Source organism: Castanea sativa, chromosome 9 (genome assembly GCF_040712315.1).
Source record: "Castanea sativa cultivar Marrone di Chiusa Pesio chromosome 9, ASM4071231v1".
Lineage (NCBI taxonomy): Eukaryota > Viridiplantae > Streptophyta > Magnoliopsida > Fagales > Fagaceae > Castanea > Castanea sativa.
In genome coordinates this window covers 25995001-26015000 of record NC_134021.1, presented here as the reverse complement: position 1 = coordinate 26015000, position 20000 = coordinate 25995001, and the positions used below count along the sequence as shown (strand labels likewise).

The following is a 20000-nucleotide window of genomic DNA, read 5'->3' as shown; positions in this document are numbered from 1 at the left end:
TAATCTAATAAATTCATCTTACTTATTGTTCTTTACTTCCGAATTTACGTGCAGGATATTATGCCAAAAGAAGTTTACTATAAAGAAGCAAAATAATGAACACCCATTTAAGTTCTTGGTTCTCTTATGTAAGTTTTTATATATTTTTTTATATTCTCAATTTTTGAACTCTTTTGTGTATGTTTCGATTTTCGATTTTGGTTATTGTATTTAATTGTGAGTGTATTGATTTTTTCAATTAAACTATCACTAGGAAAAAACCGGTATTAAGAAACTATTTTGTTTATTATTTTTTGTGTTGGTTAGGGCATAGATTAAACATAACCCAAATATGAATGATCAAACTCATTCCATATCTCATATTAAGAAATTAACACAAAGTACAAAGATAATTTTAAAATATAAAAATAAATAAACAATGACAAACTCTAAACAATCAGAACTTAAAATAATTTTTTTATTAAAATTATTTACGTAGTTTATAATTTATTATTACTATTTATTTAATAATTTAATTTTGATGATTTTAAAATTTTTAAGCTTACATATAAATCTTTATTAAGTTGTGCATCGCACTGGTAATAAATAAAATAAAAAGAACATCCCAAGTCCCAACAATTAACTTTGACATGCCCTTCTATATAGCAGTTCTCTTATTTGTTTGTACTCTTTATCAATGTTTATAAGAATTGGTATGTTGTTCAGGAAGCAGTAATGCCTTGGACAGCTGTCTTCAACGGTATGGAGAGAACGACTATTACAGAGCAGCCAATCTGGGACCTTAGTGTTTTTCCAAGGGGAGAAAAAACAGGCAGCCTATTGCTTTAATGGAAACTAGAAACAGTTCATCAACGAATAACAGCCACTTTATGCTAAAGCTTAGTCCTCGTTGTTACCGAATAGTTGTGTAAAAATGGGGCCGACTGTTTAGGAAATAGAAAATCAATATGATATCTACTGTCCAGATTTGGCTTGACCCCTTTCAGCAATCCATACCAAAATTATCGAACTTCCCCTATGTAGTCTTGAATATTTAACCAAGCTATGCATCAGAAATTTCACAGTTTATTATGAGCTCAAAGTAAATCCTTAGGGAGCTTTTGACTACATTACAAGAACATCAAAGAAAACGAGTTATACAAGACAACATTATTCTTACACTAACACTAAAACTATAATTGAACCTTACCAGAAGAATGCTTTTCACTGAGTTTATGCACGAGCTATGCATGAGTGGATAAAACATTTCTTTTCTGAAGGGTATTATCCATGAGTGCATTCAGATTTCATGAGTACATTCACTGATTTCACTTAGAAGGATTAAGCAAATGCACTCCGTTTCTTAGTCAGGCCGCACTGCATAATCCCTGATTCTGTAGTAGGTAGTGGGCATTGCAGGGACCCCATGACTGCTTAACTGCTTTTAATGTTTAACATATGCGAAAGATCAAAGTTTTCTAGGAACCCCACCACTGCTAAAGTGTTTTTATGTATACAACTATACATATATGCAAGAGGGGATATGGAGTGCTGTTAGGATCTAACTTATCTTGGATGAGAAGTGGGAATTTCCAGAACTTTCAGCAATTGAAGCCTGAATGTCATTAAGACTAATTGATAGATCAGCAGAGAAAGTAGTATCCAAGTTGTGATTCTTGAGGATGCTACAATTTGTTTTCTGTTGCTGGTCAAACATCATTTTCAGCTGCTTCCCTTGTTCTTCAATTTTTAGCTGCAAATTTCGCTGAATCTGGCCCAGAAAAGTAATCAAGTGATAATGGTTTTATCATTAGATGCCGGCAAATTCCAATGATAAATGGCATGCAACTCATTTGCAGATGTAAAAGCTGATGCAAGGTGTGAGGTCCTGTTTATAGTAAGGATGCAGTTGTACATTCTCACATGTGTTCCCCACCTTGGCCTGGCCTGAACTTCTATTCCACATGACTTGTGGGAGTTCAGGAAGCCAGCAACCCAAGCCATATTGCTTCACCGAATGAAATTTTCTAATTCAACTGCAAAGTGGTAATTCTATGAAAAGTTCTACGGGCATGTGATTTTGTAGTTATATTAGACAAGAATACTAAACTTCATTTTAAGATAATCAATTTTTTAATAAAGAAAGCCTCACTATGTTTTGTTTTTATCATTTTTCCAGACAATCAATGGTTCAAGATACTGAAAAGTAGTTCAGAAATCGATAGGACATTGAGCATGAAATCACTTTCCACACTGGAGTAGAAAGAGTCCATGAAATACCTCTAATTGTTCATGAAGATGCCTCTGGACTTCTAACTGCAGTTGCAGTGCCTCTCTGATCTGCAAGCCACTGCCAGACAAAGTTCACAAGTTGGTGTAAGAGTAGAGTTCTTATGCAAAAGTTAGTATAAAACAATAATAAAGAGAAGGGAAAAAAAATTAACACCAGGTTTCAAATAATAACAATTTTAAGGGGAGAAATGTATCACTAGAATGACTAGGAGATAGAATTAAATTCATGATGTTTACGTTTTCGCATCAAACAGGGGTAGGTCGTTCAAAATGTTTTTTTTCTCCGATTTTCCTGCAATAGAAAAGGATAGTCACATCAGATTACTATTAACTGGCTTGATTGAATCATTGTAATCTTATTGAGAGAAAAATTGCATGGTAGATTGATGAAAGGCACTTTCTGCATCATCAAACGAGAGAATTCAACAAAACTTGCAGGAGACCAAAAGAATGTATGAGTATGACAAATTTCCTTCTCATTAAGGCTAGGCATAACTAGAATTGCTCAATTCCTGTTGACAGGGTTAGTATCAGTATTACAACCAGTTTGTCAATAGTTAATACCATTGGTAAAGGAATTCAAGGTTCCTTATCGGATAAAGCAGGTGATTTGGTTGTCCAATATTAAGCTATAATCAATTTCTTTTTTGTGGCCTTTTTCAATTTAACATATATAGGCAAGCTTGACCCTTGTTAACCATGTTAGAGAATTAAAAAAACTTTTGCCCCATTATCACATTTTCTTGCAAACAACATTTACTCAATGACATGAAAATTAGACATTAATATGGATCAGAGCTAGGAAAATGATCAAATATACACACATGCATAGGACAATGGATTCTAAATGCCTGTTCCGACAGTACATCAAGACAATGTAATTCAATTGCACAGTTTTTATGGAACCTAAAGACATGAGTACTTAAAGTGAATTGGGGAAGTAAAAAGTTACCATATTGAAAGAGAACTAATATATTTAAATCTTAAGATTGCCTTAGTTGGATTAAGTGTTTACCAAATGATGTGGGTAAAACTATCATGACGGTCTGGATGGTATGATTAAATCAAGGTGACGGGTAATGTGGTTTAAGAGAGGACGGATCGGTGGTAGACGGACGGAAAGAATTTATACATCGCTCTCCATGCCCCCTCAAACCACGCTATGAGATTAGGGCTGACATGACCTTGAGTGTGATTCACGCAAACGTGAATACGAAGAATTCTTGCGCTACACATTAGCCTTAATCAAAGGAATTCTATAAGGAAAGGAATTCTTGAGGGTACGAGAATGGAAAAAGTTTTGGTCACAAAAGGAAAGAGCTTGGTAATCAAGGAAGAAAGGGCCGACTCTACGCCTCTATAAATACATTCAAAAATCCCCATGACTAAAGGTACGCACATTTGACTCAACTCTAGCACTTTAGGGTTGAGAAGAAATTCTAACTTGACCTTCAGAGGGTTTTTGGCCGGCACCACACCGGTGCTCTCTTTTAGGTCTCTTTGTTTTCTTTTCGCAGGTTTGATTCGAGTTGGAGAGTGCTTGCAACTTACTGGTGATATTCTCAACCTCATCAGTTGGCACCGTCTGTGGGGACCGAGAGTGAAAGGAAAACTGATTCAGCCTTTGCTCTATTCCGAAGACGAAAAGTTGCATGGCACTCACCAGATCAATGGCGACAGTCAACAATCAGGGCGAAGAACCGCATGCTACAGCGCTGGAAAGACAAGTTCAGATGCTTGCTGCTGCTGTCGAGCGCCTCACTAAGCAGAATAACGACTTGGAAGAGCAACTACGGCAGATGACCGCGCGCCAAAGTGCACCACAGGAGGACCAGGAAGTCGCGAGCCCGGAGGGGAGGGATGCCGTCAGGCCTGAAGGTAGCACCGCACCGACAAGACAGGAGCGGCAGGAGACAAACCCGCCGTCTGCTTTGGACTCCATGCCACCTCATATCACCGCTGAAATGCTAGAGATGAGGGAACGCATGGATGCGATGATGAACGCCCTTAAGGGCCGGGTATCTAGCAACCTGGACGACCTAGTCCACAGAACGGATTCGCCCTTCACGGCTTTGGTGAACACGTGCCCCGTTCCTCCGAAATTTCGTATGCCCCATGTGGAAAACTACGACGGATCTAAAGACCCGGTGGATCACTTGGAGTCCTTCCGAACCCTGATGCATCTTCAGGGTGTACCGGATGAGATAATGTGCAGGGGTTTTCTCACTACTTTGAAAGGACCTGCAAGGGATTGGTACAGAAGGCTGACGCCAAATTCCATCGGCACTTTCAAGGAGCTAGGCGCACAGTTCGTGTCACACTTCATTGGAAGCCATCGTCACAAGAAGTCTATTGCCTGTATACTGGGTATTAAGCAACGAGAAGACGAGACACTAAGGTCCTATATAGCCCGCTTCAATAAGGAGTCCCTCTTGATAGACGACGCAGATGACAAGATATTGGTGGCAGCATTCACGAACGGGCTACGAGAGGGTAAGTTCTTGTTCTCTCTATGTAAAAATGACCCAAAGACTATGTCCGATGTATACTACAGGGCGACAAAGTATATGAACGCAGAGGATGCCCTGCTGGCCAGGGACGACTATAAACCAAGGAAAAGGGAAAGACAGGAGGATACGAAACCAGATAATGGACAAAAAACGGCAAGAACCAGAGATCGACGGGAAGATCGGAGATCCAAACCACCTTCGGGGAGGTTTACGAGTTTCACCCCCCTCACCGCCCCGATTGACCAGGTGTTAATGCAAATCAAAGATGAAGGAACCCTGACGTTCCCGGGCAAATTGAAGGGAGATCCGAACAAAAGGCCACGAGATAGATACTGCCGCTTTCATCGTGACCACGGCCATGATACGACGGACTGTTACAACCTGAAGCAACAGATCGAAGCCCTCATCAGGCAAGGAAGGTTGCAGAGGTTCGTGAGGAAAGAGAGAACGGATCAACCCCAGGAGCAGGGTCAAAGACGGGAAAACGAACGTCCCAGACCACCGGTAGTGGACATATGGATGATAATAGGGGGTATTACTCCAACGAGGTCGTCTAAAAGGGCCAGGAGGACTTATTTACGTGCAGTACAAAATGTCCAGTCAACGGGCTCTTCACTTGAAAGAATACGGCGGAACGGCTCCAGTATCGAGTTTTCTGAAGAAGAGGCCCGGCGCCTTCACCACCCTCATGACGACGCGCTTGTGGTTAGTATACAGGTCAGAGACTTCAACGTACACCGAGTTCTAGTGGACAACGGGAGCTCGGCGGACATCCTTTACTACCCCGCGTTCCAACAGATGGGGATTGCAAAAGAGCGACTGGTCCCGGCATGTACACCCCTCGTCGGCTTCGGTGGAACCCTGGTCCATCCTTTAGGATCCGTCACGTTGGCGGTGACGGTAGGAGATTACCCGCAGCAAATAACCAATAATGTTTCCTTCCTTGTGGTTGATTGCTCCTCAGCATATAATGCCATTCTCGGGCGACCCACTCTCAACGCATGGAAGGCCGTCACTTCTACCTACCATTTGATGATCAAGTTCCCTACCGAACATGGAGTTGGAGAACTGCGCGGAAATCAGGTGGCCGCATGGGAATGTTACGTGGCCATGATGGAGATGGATGACCACGTACAAGCAATGAACATCGAGGAACAGAGAACAGCGGCAGAACCCGTAGAGAGATTGGAAGAGGTGCAACTGGACGATTCAAGGACCGACCGGACCACCAGGATAGGAACCTCGATGGACCAAACAGTTCGACACGCGCTTCTGCTGTTCCTCAAAGAGAACCAAGACGTATTCGCATGGAGCCATGATGACATGCCAGGGATAGATCCGGCAGTCATTGTCCACAAATTGAACGTGTCGCCTTCGTTCCCTCCAGTTCGACAAAAGAAGCGCGTATTTGCCCCCGAACGGGATCGTGCAGCAGCAGAGGAAGTGCAGAAGCTACGGGAAGCAAACTTCATACGGGAAGTATACTACCCTGACTGGCTGGCAAACGTGGTGATGGTCAAAAAGTCTAATGGGAAGTGGAGAATGTGCGTCGACTTCACGGACCTGAATAGAGCGTGCCCTAAGCACAGTTACCCGCTCCCACGCATTGACGCCTTAGTGGACTCCACCGCTAGACATGAGTTGTTGAGCTTCATGGACGCCTTCTCAGGGTACAATCAGATCAAGTTAGAGGAAACAGATCAAGAGAAAACATCGTTTGTGACAAGCCAAGGGCTTTTCTGCTACAAGGTGATGCCGTTCGGACTGAAGAATGCAGGAGCTACGTACCAACGATTGATGAACAAAATGTTCGCACACCAGATTGGCCGGAACGTCCAGGTCTATGTAGACGACATGCTGGTGAAGAGCGTAAAGGTGTCGGATCATCTGAGGGATCTACAGGAGACTTTCAACACTCTTCGAACGTACAAAATGAAACTGAACCCAAGCAAGTGCGCATTCGGAGTGACCGCTGGAAAGTTCCTAGGATTCATGGTGTCCCAGCGGGGCATAGAGGTAAACCCTGAGAAAGTGAAAGCAATTATGGGGCTGTCTCCTCCAAGGACGGTGAAGGAAGTTCAAAGTTTGACAGGGAAGATAGCAGCTCTAAACAGGTTTGTATCAAGAGCAACGGACAAATGTCTGCCTTTCTTCAAAACACTAAGAAGATCTTTCGAATGGACGGACGAATGCCAAAAGGCATTTGAGGAGTTAAAAGCATATCTCTCCGCCCCGCCGCTGCTTAGTCCGTCCACACCAGGGGAGGAATTGTTCCTGTACCTTGCCGTCTCGTCAACAGCCGTAAGTGCGGCTCTCATTAGGGAGGAAGGAAAAATGCAGAAGCCCGTGTACTTTGTAAGCCGAGCGCTAAGGGGTGCAGAGGAGAGATATCCACGGATGGAGAAAATTGCCTTCGCTCTTATAACCGCGGCACGAAAACTGAAGCCTTATTTTCAAGCACATCCCATAATAGTCCTAACGGACCAGCCCCTGCGAAGGGCAATGAATAATCCTGAAACTTCCGGACGGATGGCTTTATGGGCGATTGAGTTAAGTGAGTATGATATCCGATACCAGCCACGAACAGCAATGAAAGGGCAAATACTGGCAAACTTCATCGCAGAATTCACCACGACTAAGGAGCAGGGGGCAGAAGAGACGCCCACATGGAGAATTCACATAGACGGGTCCTCCAATAAGCATGCGGGAGGAGTCGGAGTTGTACTCCACACACCGGAAGGAGATAAGATTGAATGCATGATCCGTCTAGAGTTCCCCACTACGAACAACGAAGCAGAGTATGAGGCCCTGGTGGCGGGATTGGAACTTGCAATAGCAGTTGGGGCAAGGAAGGCAGTAGTCTACTCCGACTCTCAAGTCGTAGCCAGCCAAGTTAATGGGAGCTATGATTGCAGGAATGAACGAATGAGAAGGTACCTCGAAGAAGTGAAGGAACTAGCGAGTAACCTCCAATTCACGATAGCTCAGGTCCCAAGAGAAGAGAATCAAGAGGCGGACCGACTCGCCAAGGCTGCTTCGGCCGAACCCATGACCGCTCCAGAACAGGTATTATCCTTTGTCCAATATTCATCGCTACTAGATAACGTTCGGATACAGGAATTAAGCACTCAGGACGATTGGACGGCTCCGATCGTGGCTTACCTCAAGGACGGGAAGCTGCCAGATAGCAGGCAAGACGCAAGAAAGATGAAGGTTAAGGCTGCCCGATTCGTACTGATTAAAGGCATCCTCTACAAAAGAGGATTCTCCCGACCGTATCTAAGGTGCCTCGGCCATGACGAAGCCGACTACGTAATGAGGGAAGTTCACGAGGGAATTCGTGGAAACCACTCGGGATCAAGGTCTCTGGTGCACAAGCTACTCCGAGCGGGGTACTACTGGCCGACAATGCAAAAGGATGCCCATACGTACGTCAGAGCCTGCGACAAGTGTCAACGGTTTGGCAACCTCATTAGACAGCCGACGGAGGAACTCACACCCATGACGGCCCCATGGCCGTTTGCACAATGGGGGTTAGATATCATGGGCCCATTTCCAATAGCAGCAAGACAACTGAAGTTCTTGGTGGTTGGCATCGACTACTTCACCAAGTGGGTGGAAGCCGAAGCCCTTGCAACTATCACGGAGAAAAACATTCGCGGCTTTGTATGGAGAAGTATTATTTGCCGATATGGGATCCCGAGAGTGCTCGTTTCCGACAATGGGAAGCAATTCGACAACGATGCATTCCGAGACTTCTGCTCTCAGCTGGGTATCAAGAACCACTACTCGTCGCCCGCACACCCACAGGCCAACGGACAAGTCGAAGTCACGAACCGGTCCTTGCTAAGAATTATCAAGACCCAACTCGAGGGGGCAAAAGGCATATGGCCAGATGAACTACCGAGTGTGCTGTGGGCGTACAGAACAACGGCAAGGACGCCAACAGGAGAGACACCATTTCGATTGGCGTTTGGTGCTGAGGCCCTCATACCGGCAGAAGTGGGGTTGACGAGCTACCGCGTGGAAAGCTATGACGAGAACAAGAACGTTGAAGCATTACGTCTAGAGCTTGACCTTATCGATGAAGTTAGGGTAGCAGCAGCCCAGAGACTGGCACGGTACCAAGACATGATGGCGAAACACTACAACTCCAAGGTCCGGCACCGAGACTTCAAGGTTGGAGATCTGGTGTTACGAAGAGTGCTTGACGCTACGAAGGATGCATCCCTAGGAAAGCTGGGTCCTAACTGGGAAGGCCCGTACAGAATCATCTCATGGCGCAGGAAAGGAACGTACTACCTAGAGACGTTAGACGGAAGGAAGTTGGGCCATCCCTGGAACACGGAGCACCTGAAGAAGTACTACCAATAGCGCAGCAATCAGAAGACGATATCTACTGCCTAATTTTTTGTTTAATTTTTAAACAGTCATAGCTTTTACTTTTCTACTCATGTTTTCTTTTCCATTGAAAATCTGGTTTGTTAAATTTATGAGAGGAATTTTTATTTAGAAAATACGGAATGCATGCTGTTGAAAAACCTACGAGCCCACAAAGTGGACGGATCATCCAAAGGATGAACACACTACAAGTCCACAAAGTGGACGGATCATCCAAAGGATGAACACACTACAAGTCCACAAAGTGGACGGATCATCCAAAGGTTGAACACACTACAAGTCCACAAAGTGGACGGATCATCCAAAGGATGAACACACTACAAGTCCACAAAGTGGACGGATCATCCAAAGGTTGAACACATTACAAGTCCACAAAGTGGACGGATCATCCAAAGGATGAACACTCTACAAGTCCACAAAGTGGACGGATCATCCAAAGGTTGAACACACTACAAGTCCACAAAGTGGACGGACCATCCAAGGGATGAACACAATGTAAGTCCACAAAGTGGACGGATCATCCAAAGAATGAACAACCTACAAGTCCACAAAGTGGACGGATAACGAAAAGATAAAAAATATACAAATCCACAAAGAGGACGGGTTTTTCAGAAGGACAAAAACCATCTGTGGACGGATCCACTGAAGAGCTGAAAAGCGAAATTCAATCAAAATGGACGGATAGTCCAAGACATACTGAATATATCAGGAAAATCATAAAATGACGGATCAAAATATTAACGGATTATCAAAGAGTTACAAATGATACCGTACAGTTCGATAAAAAGGAGTCCAAAAAAGTTTAACAGAATACAGAAAATGAACTTGTTCCTTATAGCTACAAATTAAACTAATCTTTAACAATGACGGGTTCCTCAGGAACTTCAGGCAACGGCGGTACAGACTCCGTGACGGTCTTTTCTTCTGTTGCTTTAACGAGCCCGTCGTCATCCGGAACCTCGCCGAAGAGTTCCTCGGTCCCTTCAGAGTCGACGGTGTGAGCAGGGGTTCGGGCCTCAGCGTCTATGGTTATATGAGCTAGGTCCAAATCAGGGAACGATGCCTTAACCTGACGGAGGCAATCATCAAACCCGTCGTTAAAGGAGGAACCCAGCTCCGTCAGAAGTGCGTCGGAGTCTCGATATTCATGGACGGCATCAATTTTCGCCTGCTGAATGTCGTCGTCATGAGATTTCACTTTCTTCCTTAGCAGCTCCACCTCCTTTTCTAAATTTTCGCGAGCCTGCTCGGAGAGCGTCAGCTTCTTCTCATGACGGACCCTCCACAACTTCAACTCGTCCAGCTCTTCCGCCGTCGCCTTTGCCTTAGCACGAACTCGCTCGAGGGCTCTTTCCTGAGCAAGGCAACGGTCTGACAAGCCCATGGCCATTAACACACCCTGTGACGGTTCGACAAGAAATCAGCTCATGATGGCAAAAGAACTAAACAAAGTTAAGGGCTTATGACGGAAGCTAACCTGGGCTAAGCTATACAGACAAAAGTCCCCCATGGTCTCGGTGGCATGGTTCCCCAAGTCCTCATAATCGTCGTCGCTGATGATGGAACCTATACGACGGAGAGCGTATTGGGGGTCTTCACGAAGCAAGACGGGGGGTTTCTCCTTCGCGGAGTCCAGGTTGGTCATCAAACCCTTCCCCTTGCCGATTCCAAGCTTAGTGGCCGGTTTCGCCATGCCGGACCCCTGACCGGCAGGTAGACCCGTCACAAGCTTTTGCTTCTTTGAATGACAGTCCACCCTCTCGACGGATGGCCTTTTGATTGCCGGATGTGACGGATCTTGGCTGCTTGTTTAACCCGTCACCTTCTTCTTCTTGGCTGCTTGTTTGATGAGCGCCCGTCTCCTAGCATCGTCCATTTCTGCAAAGGAAGACGGTCAATAAAAAGCAACATAAGGACAGGTTATCGACGGGAGGATTCCAGCACTTACGTTTGCGTACACCTGTATCGTATCTTCTAGCGACGGGTGTGGGTTCAGGACCTTCACAGTACCAATGCAACGTGTCCAAGGTGACGAGTTTCGACCAGGTCCGTTCAGACAACTTCGTCTTTTGGAAAATTTTCTCCAAGAAACCAAACTGTTCGGTCGAGATAGGTGGACGGTCCCTTGCTAAAAAAAAAAAAAAAAAAAAAAAAAAAAAGGGTAAGAGAAAATTCATGAAATAAATGACGGTTAATGAATAGACGGGCTCGTACCGGACGGGGGCATTATACCCCAGGTTTTATCAACCGGCATGTAGTCGTCGTCGCCTGGACGACATATCCAGTTATCCCCTCGAAGGAAGAAGTAACGACCCTTCCAATTACGGTTGGAATCTGGGGTCTCGGATACTAGCCTGAGTACCGGACTCCTCGGTACAAAGCTGTACATCCTTTTGGACTTTGTGATTTCAGATGGACGGTAACAATGAAAAAATTCTTCCACTGTTAACCGTCTGGCACCGTCAGACATGACGCCATACAGTACCTCGACGCTAAGGAAAACCCTCCATGCGTTCGGAGATATCTGGGTGACGGCTAGACCTAGGTACTGGAGGAGACGACGGTGCAATGCACTTAAGGGGAATCGGAGCCCCGCTCTTAGCATTTGCTCGTAGACACCGACGTCTTCGAGGCCGCGGTAATAACACTTTTCTGATTTGAATGGTAGACGGATGGATATGGTGTCGGGTATTTGATACTTTTGCCTCAGCGTGTTGAAGTGCGCTGGCTTAATAGTTGACACGAAGTCATTCACCGTCCACAAAGGCAGCAAGACGAACTCCCTGAAGCCGTCAGGTCCAATAACGGATTGAATAGGAGGGTCGACACCGTCTAGGTTATTGGACGAATCATACTCTGACCCATTTCCATCCTGCCCTTCGTCTTCCTCAAGGGAAGGAGAGCTTGATGACGGTTCCCTCCCCTCGCTGGAGGTGTCCTGGTCTGCTTGACCTGACGGAAACACCTCTTCGTAACCCGCTCCCTCGCGGGCACAAGACTGACTACTCGACGCCTCACTAGACATCTGACACCTACATACGACGGGTAAAGGAAACCTAAGGCTCTAGATTTATACCGACGATGGGACTAACAAGAAAAATAAGGAATGAAACGCCGTATAAATAGCCTACTAGCAGACGGTGAGAAAAACTTACAAGTAGACGGCGAGACGCGCACGACGGAGAAAGGTATCACCACGTTGTTTCTCGGCCTCCAAAGAAGACGGTTGCTCTCTGAGAAGAGGTGACGGTTGCGCTCTGATCAGAAAGTTCTCTAAAAAGTGTAAAAATGAATACGGTGGGTGATATATATATAGGGGGAACGGCGCGATAAACGAAGCGACGCCTCGATTCCAGCGAACGACCAGTGAAATATCCCCTCGATTACCAAATGATGTGGGTAAAACTATCATGACGGTCTGGATGGTATGATTAAATCAAGGTGACGGGTAATGTGGTTTAAGAGAGGACGGATCGGTGGTAGACGGACGGAAAGAATTTATACATCGCTCTCCATGCCCCCTCAAACCACGCTATGAGATTAGGGCTGACATGGCCTTGAGTGTGATTCACGCAAACGTGAATACGAAGAATTCTTGCGCTACACATTAGCCTTAATCAAAGGAATTCTATAAGGAAAGGAATTCTTGAGGGTACGAGAATGGAAAAAGTTTTGGTCACAAAAGGAAAGAGCTTGGTAATCAAGGAAGAAAGGGCCGACTCTACGCCTCTATAAATACATTCAAAAATCCTCATGACTAAAGGTACGCACATTTGACTCAACTCTAGCACTTTAGGGTTGAGAAGAAATTCTAACTTGACCTTCGGAGGGTTTTTGGCCGGCACCACACCGGTGCTCTCTTTTAGGTCTCTTTGTTTTCTTTTCGCAGGTTTGATTCGAGTTGGAGAGTGCTTGCAACTTACTGGTGATATTCTCAACCTCATCACCAAAGAAGGGGGGAAAAAAAGAAATGATACAAAGAGAACAAAATGCTTCGTTGAAGAAAAAAGGACCTTATTTTGGAAGTTGAGAGAACAATTTATATTGATCTCATGCTATATGTTGTTAAAATAGTGGCATACTAGATGTTTTTACACACAGTAAATAATCCAACAGACCACACTTAATGAGTTTTAGTGCCCTTTGAAGGTGATATGGAATGGTCAGTTTGCTTGAATCGTGTTGGCCAGTTTCAGGGGTTTAACCATACAAACTTGCATCTTATTTGACGCGAAGGCTCTTTTGTGATTTCTTATTTCCAGCTACTTATATTTAATAATAGGTAAAAATTGAAGTAGAATGAATCTCATGACAAATAACTGTAGAGTTGCAAGGCATGAACATAACAATTCCATGTCATAAATAACTTCAAGGTGATTATAGTTTGGTGGCCGTTGGTCAACCTCCAAAGAGAGAAAGGAGGCAATAATTATAATTCAGTGTTTAAATTAATTTTAGAAAATGATAAAAAGACTCTTTTTACTGGAGGATCAAGAGCCTCTATGAATGATTCCTTGTCTAATCTGAAACAAAATGGCCCGGCTATTATTGAAACTAGTTGCAAACCCACACGATGCATGTAAATCGATCATTATTTTGTAGTTATGGTATAATATATAATTTGATCTTTAAATTTTGTGGAAATTAATTTTTTCTCTCAAAAAATTAAATAATTTCTAAAATTATTTTTCATTTATCTATCCCAAAAAATATATCATCATTTTCTTATTTGGATTTTTTTTTATTGATATTATATATTCATTTTTTAGACAGTCCATATTTTGCTAAATTATGTTATTGTGCATTATATTTTCTTAATTTTTTTTCCTATATAACTAAACTGTTTAAATTTCAAATATATTATTCAAAATTTTCATTCTCTTAAAAAGAGATTATCATATTTATAATTTTTCATATCGTATGAGTAACTTCAAACTATTGATTGAATTTTGTTTACTAATATAGACACATTAGATGGAACTCATATTTCTCAAAAATTCCTAGGAGATTATACCATATTATAAATTTAATATTTAAAATAATAAGTAGAAAAAAAGTAGACTTTATTTCTAAAATTGAACACTTCACCTATCGAAATGAAAGAAAATAATTTATATAACAACGTAAAGACAATTTCCTTAATAATAATAATAAAAACAACGTAAAGAGAACGTGATCTAACAAAAAAAAAAAATTGACTACATACACTTTCACTTATTAAGATTTAATTGCCTTTAACTGGACTATTGTATTGCATTTATTGTTGCTCCACTCCTATTCAGCCTCCTCATCTACCACATCATTAGCCACATCATTATTCTTTTTATTATCTATTTTTTACTTTTAATTTTTTGACAATATTAAATATATTGGCTTTACAAATTTATTTTAGGCAGTTTTAATGTTACATATTCATCTATTTTATTTTTGATGTTATAACTAAATAATAAATCAATGAAAAATTAAAACAAAAATATTGTTTATACATATTCATCTTGGGCGGTTTTAATAGTTGATAGACACATTTAAATACATAGCCAAGATTGTATTTTGATATAAATTTAGAATCTCACATACAAAATAACTAAGTATAATGTCAAAAAAAATCAAACAAAAGTTATAAGAGGAAGAGAGAAGACTTCAAATGGAAAACTAAAAGTAAAAAGAAAAAAAGAACACACACACACACTACCAAATCATATTAATCCAAAATAGTATTATAAAAAAAAAAGATTCATAAACCTAAAGTAAAGTTGCAAAAAAGAATAAATTATATATATATAGAGAGAGAGAGAGAGAGAGAGAGAGAGAGAGAGAGAGAGAGAGAATAATTACCTTTTTTGGGAGATAAATAGAAAATAAAATGAGAAGAAAAAGCATCAAAATAAAAAATATAGTTATGAGTCAAATACCACATTATCCAAGTCATGCTATATAACAGAATAACATTATATTCTTGTAAACTATATTTATATGCAATAGGATAACATTTAACAATTATAAAAAAGAAAAAAGATACTAACTTAAAAACTCAAAACACAAAACCAAATTGTATCAATCCAAAGTAGAATTCTAAAGAACACATAAGTTCATCAATCTAATGAAGAGATTAAAAAAAAAATTACATAAAAATAAAACATGAGAGAGAGAGAGAGAGTAATAACCTTTTGCATGTGGAAAAATAGTATCGAATGAGAGAAAGAATCACATATTTATAGTAATAGAATGAGGATAAGAAAAGCCAAAATAAAAAAGAAGAGGAAGGGATAGATGAAGAGTGACATTAAGGTTGAGAGTAGTGGAGAGATGAAAAGTTAAAGGGACATTATGGTTTGAAATAGTGGAGAGAAATGGTTGGAAATAGATAGATGATGTGGCCGCTGATGTGGCTCAATAGGAGCGTAGCAACTATAAATGCTACGCTTGAGCTTTTAGATATATATATAGATATAGACTAGTAAGTTATCCATGTGATGCACGAATAATGTTATAATATTTTATGTAAAATGGTTTTTGAGAATATTGTATTTGTATTATGACATAATTGTTATAGAACTTTATTAGTAATGGGTTCATCATAAAAAGTAATAATTATAAATTGCACACCCATTTCTATTATAATTATTCAATTGAAATAATGAGAAGAAAAAAACATTTGGAGGAATATTATAGAATAAAAGTTTATATAGAATGTGCCTTCCTCTTTCTCCTTAATTCTAAAACAAAATACATATCACAAACACTCACAATCAATCACATCATTTACAAAACCCACAAATCCATAATGCCCGACCTTAACATCAAAATCATAATTGCTGTCATCACTTGTCACTCAATATAAAATTCAAGCCCCCCTTCCTTAGTAGTAGTCAACTCATTCGGGTTATGATTAGATAAAACAACTATGTTAGAGCTAGATAAGTGTTATTGAAAGATTGAAAGAAAATGACATCGTTTTTGGTCTGTGTGTGTTTGACTTAAGATGGCATGAAGGGCTAATGGGTGGGTATATATAATGGGGTAGAAGTACAAAAGGTGAAGATGATTTAAAATGCAAAGATTTTTGTGTGGGGGATGAAAAATCTTGAAACATTGAACCAAAGGATACAAAAAATATGTATTTTTTAATTAGAAATATTTTAAAACAACATTGAACCAAATGAAAAAAAAAAATCAATATTTAATTTGTTCTTATCTCCTATGTGGCACTTGAGAATATTCTCTTTGCATAGAATTCACCACTTGGCAGAACCTCATGTTTTTCCACATGAGGTCTCTGCTTTTAATATATATATATATATATATATATATATATATATATATATATATATATATATATATATATTGATTATTCTGTAATGCCATGGCTATCTGATCTGGTTTGAATATGGAGAATGATCATACTTGAGAGGATAGTGTTTTGTAATCTAATTTATAAGTATCATCAAATCTATATAAATAAAGGAATCTCCGTTTTTTATATAGACCTCAAAACCAAGAGTGTACGGACACTTATATATAATTCAAAGCAAAACATAATCATTCCCACTTTCATAAATTGTTAAGCTAGGTAAGAGCAGAGGAATCAAATAAAATAAATCACTTGAGAATAATACAATAATTGTAACAACGAATCACCTTCTGTTGAGTCAGGCATGTATTTTGCAATTCGGTATTTCTGTAAGGAAGATAAGAAAGGGGACAAGAAAATCAATCAGATTTGTGCAGAGAAAATTTGACAAGAAAAATAACAAGGTTACAAGCAACCTCTAAGTACTTTTTAGAAAGCTTTAATACCTGCAGATGACTTTTCACATGAAAAATGGTCAAACCATCCGTATCCATCAGCTTCAGTATTGCTTTGGGTGTTGCCTCTATTGTCGATCATTAGAGAAATTGTCAGAAAACAATGGTTTCTTTCTTATACTGATAAAGCTTGTGTCAAATTACTTACTCTCAGCGCCCCCAAGGCGATTAACACACTCAACAAACTTCTCGTGAAGATCTTGAGTCCACCTTATTCGTGTTTTACTTGAGAGTACTGCCCCGGTTGAAGCAGAATTACCAGAAGTAATAGATACACTTTCTCTTGGAGAGTGCTTCTCTTGCTGAGAGGAGAAATTCAGCTGCCCAAGTGGGGAATTATATGAATTATAGTTACCCTGTCCAGAAATAACTAGCCATAATTAGAACGATTTTTATTCCTAAGGAGTGATACCAATCTTGAATTTTTGCATAAACAATTCAAAGTACATAAATTCTAGATTAGGATATGCATACCTTATGGTCCTGAATTTCCTGATTGCCTTTAAAAGGAATCAAAAGATGCCTCCTGCCATAGTTAGTATCAGCACCCAGCAACTTATTTTGTTCATGTGGAAGAAGTTTACATGCTGGTGAATTGCTACATGAAATTTTATAGGAATTTTCAGATGATCCACAGTATTTATTGCTAGAGAATTGAGATTTCACTATTGCCTGCAAGGTGTTTCTCAAATCAAAATTGGGTTCAGCTGGGTGTGCTGTATCAATGGAATAGTCCTCCCCAGCAGATTGATATGCAGGGAGCTGTGAATCATAAGTCCTAGAAAACTGGGAGCTCATAGAGGGATTACCAACTTCACCCTCATACTGTGGAAATCCCATGCAGCGTTCGGTTGCAAAAAAAGCAGAAGCTGGTGACTCAGAGTGACTCATAATGGTGCTTGATGATTTAGCAGGCCCAATATATTGCTGTTGTGATCCTCCCTCCATTGTCAGTGGCTGAAAACAAGTTTCCATGTGCCAAGGCTGTTTGTATCCAAGAAACTCGAAAGATTGATTACCAAATTCAGAACTACAATCATTGATCACTCCATTGCTCTGATTAACTTGTTCTCTGCAATCTATCTTATGAGTGTTCATCTACAGATGATCAAACCTGTAACCCAATTATCCTAACTAGAACAGCAAGCAAAGCTGATTTCTGCTCAAAATTCCTATTTACCTTCTAAAACTACATCAAATTTCATTCCTTTTATGTCCTAGTCGGCACAAGCCACGTCAATATGCACAAAATGGAAAAAAAGAAGATGCAGATCTGATTGATAAACAACAACAATGTTAAATTCTGATATGTGGCATAAAATTTTCTTATATTCTGAAAAGACTTGAGGTGTAAGATATGAATATTGATTGTATAAAAGCACTATGCAATGCCTTTATTTATTCCCATAAAGGATAGGAATGAAAAATGATCAATTGACATAAACAAAGCCCTTAAAACGCTTATAAAAATACAAGTCTCCCCAAGATAAACAAATAAGTTAATAGAAGTTTGTCCTCATATAATATAGATTGGAATGTTGTACATGAAAGGGATATATGGGTCTTAAGAAGAAGTTAAAATGATTCCAGAGTTGGTAATATATCATCTAATATTGGAGAATATTGTTATGGGCATCTATAGCTTAATAATTTAATCCCAGATACTGGAACAAATTCACTGCTATATATCCAAGATTATTCCTACAGTGGATACGGATGAAGTCAATTTAGACACCCAAAAAATTTTATATATATATATATATAAATTTAATCTTTTTCTTTTCACTCATAAGAGATACGATACGAATCCTCCTCCCTTCCCTTAAGATTTAATCTTAAATTACAAGAAAAGTTCATGTTGTACTGTGCAAATTTAAAAGAACAGTGGAATTAGAACTAAAATATATAAGATTCCTGAGTAAATACAACCAAATCAAAAATAAAAAAGACATTAAGATTACTAATTCTATCCAAACGAATGACCCTTTCAATAAATATTAAACTTATAACGGATAGACATTTTGATCAAAGATAAATTTTAATATTACAGATTAAGAATCTAGACGGGGTTCTTAAACCAGAAAGACTGTGATAAAACTAAGGAAATATTTATGATGTGCAGTCAACAATTTGAGTTCATTTACTCTATTCAGCTTTATAGGAATTGTGGGTTCCAGTTAGCTTAGCTGGTAAAGTCTCTGATGGTTCTATAAGTGATCTAGGGTTCAATCCCCCTGCCTATACCAAAAACTGATTGCTGTCTTAGTTTGATAAAAAAAAAAACTATTATCAAGAACGGACGCCGTAGGTTAAAATTATCGTAAAAAAAAAAAAAAAAAAAACTCTATAAGCAACATAACTACTATAAACTTTTTAAACAAAAATAAATAAAAATAAAAACTACTCAAAACTTTAGGTCGTTGTGTCTGTCCTTGCCTTCTCAATCCATAATTCTTATACAAGCTTTCTTCTTCTTCTTCCATTGCTTTTTTTTAATCCTTATTTATTCTGTGGCCAATATGACTTGGACCCGATCTCCACCCACCTCTGTACCTCTCCTGCCTTCCAACAATGCGTTACCAGTTTTTTTTTTTTTTTTTTTTTATGTTGCCTCAAAAACAACCCCAAATGTGCTTTGTAGCTTAACTAGGGTCTCCAAATGTCTCCAATAAAAAAGTTCATGGTTCAAATCTTACATTTTCTATTGTATCAATCTACTTTTAAAATATAGCCAAAAAAAAAAAAAAAAAAAAAAACAACAACAACAACAACAACCTCAAATTTGGGTTTAAGTAATAGCTTAGTGGTAATGATAGGTAAAATTGGTCGAGTTTCTAACTCCATCTCCACGCCTCATTTTTGTTTCAACATAAAACTTTTTTTTAAAGATAATTTTCCGAGTTTGTCAATCAGAAAATATAAGTCAGAGAAACTAAAATTGGTCAATGCAAAACCTTATAAAATTTTGTCTTATTTTTTAAAGGTTTTTTTTTTTGCTTTAATTTTTTTGGA

General features: G+C 39.9%; 1 protein-coding gene across 1 annotated transcript; it reads right to left on the bottom strand.

Annotated features, from left to right (window-relative positions):
• Positions 1–1015: 1015 nt before the first annotated feature.
• LOC142611144 (uncharacterized) lies at positions 1016–18343 on the bottom strand. Its single transcript, XM_075783186.1, has 7 exons — positions 17463–18343; positions 17137–17344; positions 16980–17056; positions 16821–16860; positions 2509–2563; positions 2260–2329; positions 1016–1750 (listed from the first exon to the last, which is right to left on the bottom strand). The coding sequence occupies exons 1-7, from the start codon at positions 18084–18086 to the stop codon at positions 1541–1543; spliced, it is 1284 nt and encodes a 427-aa protein (XP_075639301.1). The 5' UTR covers positions 18087–18343; the 3' UTR covers positions 1016–1540.
• Between the last annotated feature and the right edge of the window lie 1657 nt (positions 18344–20000).

Excerpts from the sequence above, each read along its gene's own strand:
- LOC142611144 (XM_075783186.1), bottom strand. The coding sequence starts at position 18,086 with ATGAACACTCATAAGATAGATTGCAGAGAACAAGTTAATCAGAGCAAT. Across the intron at positions 17,057-17,136 it reads TCGCCTTGGGGGCGCTGAGA|AGGCAACACCCAAAGCAATA; the intron begins GTAAGTAATTTG and ends GATCGACAATAG. Across the intron at positions 16,861-16,979 it reads ATGTGAAAAGTCATCTGCAG|AAATACCGAATTGCAAAATA; the intron begins GTATTAAAGCTT and ends TCTTCCTTACAG.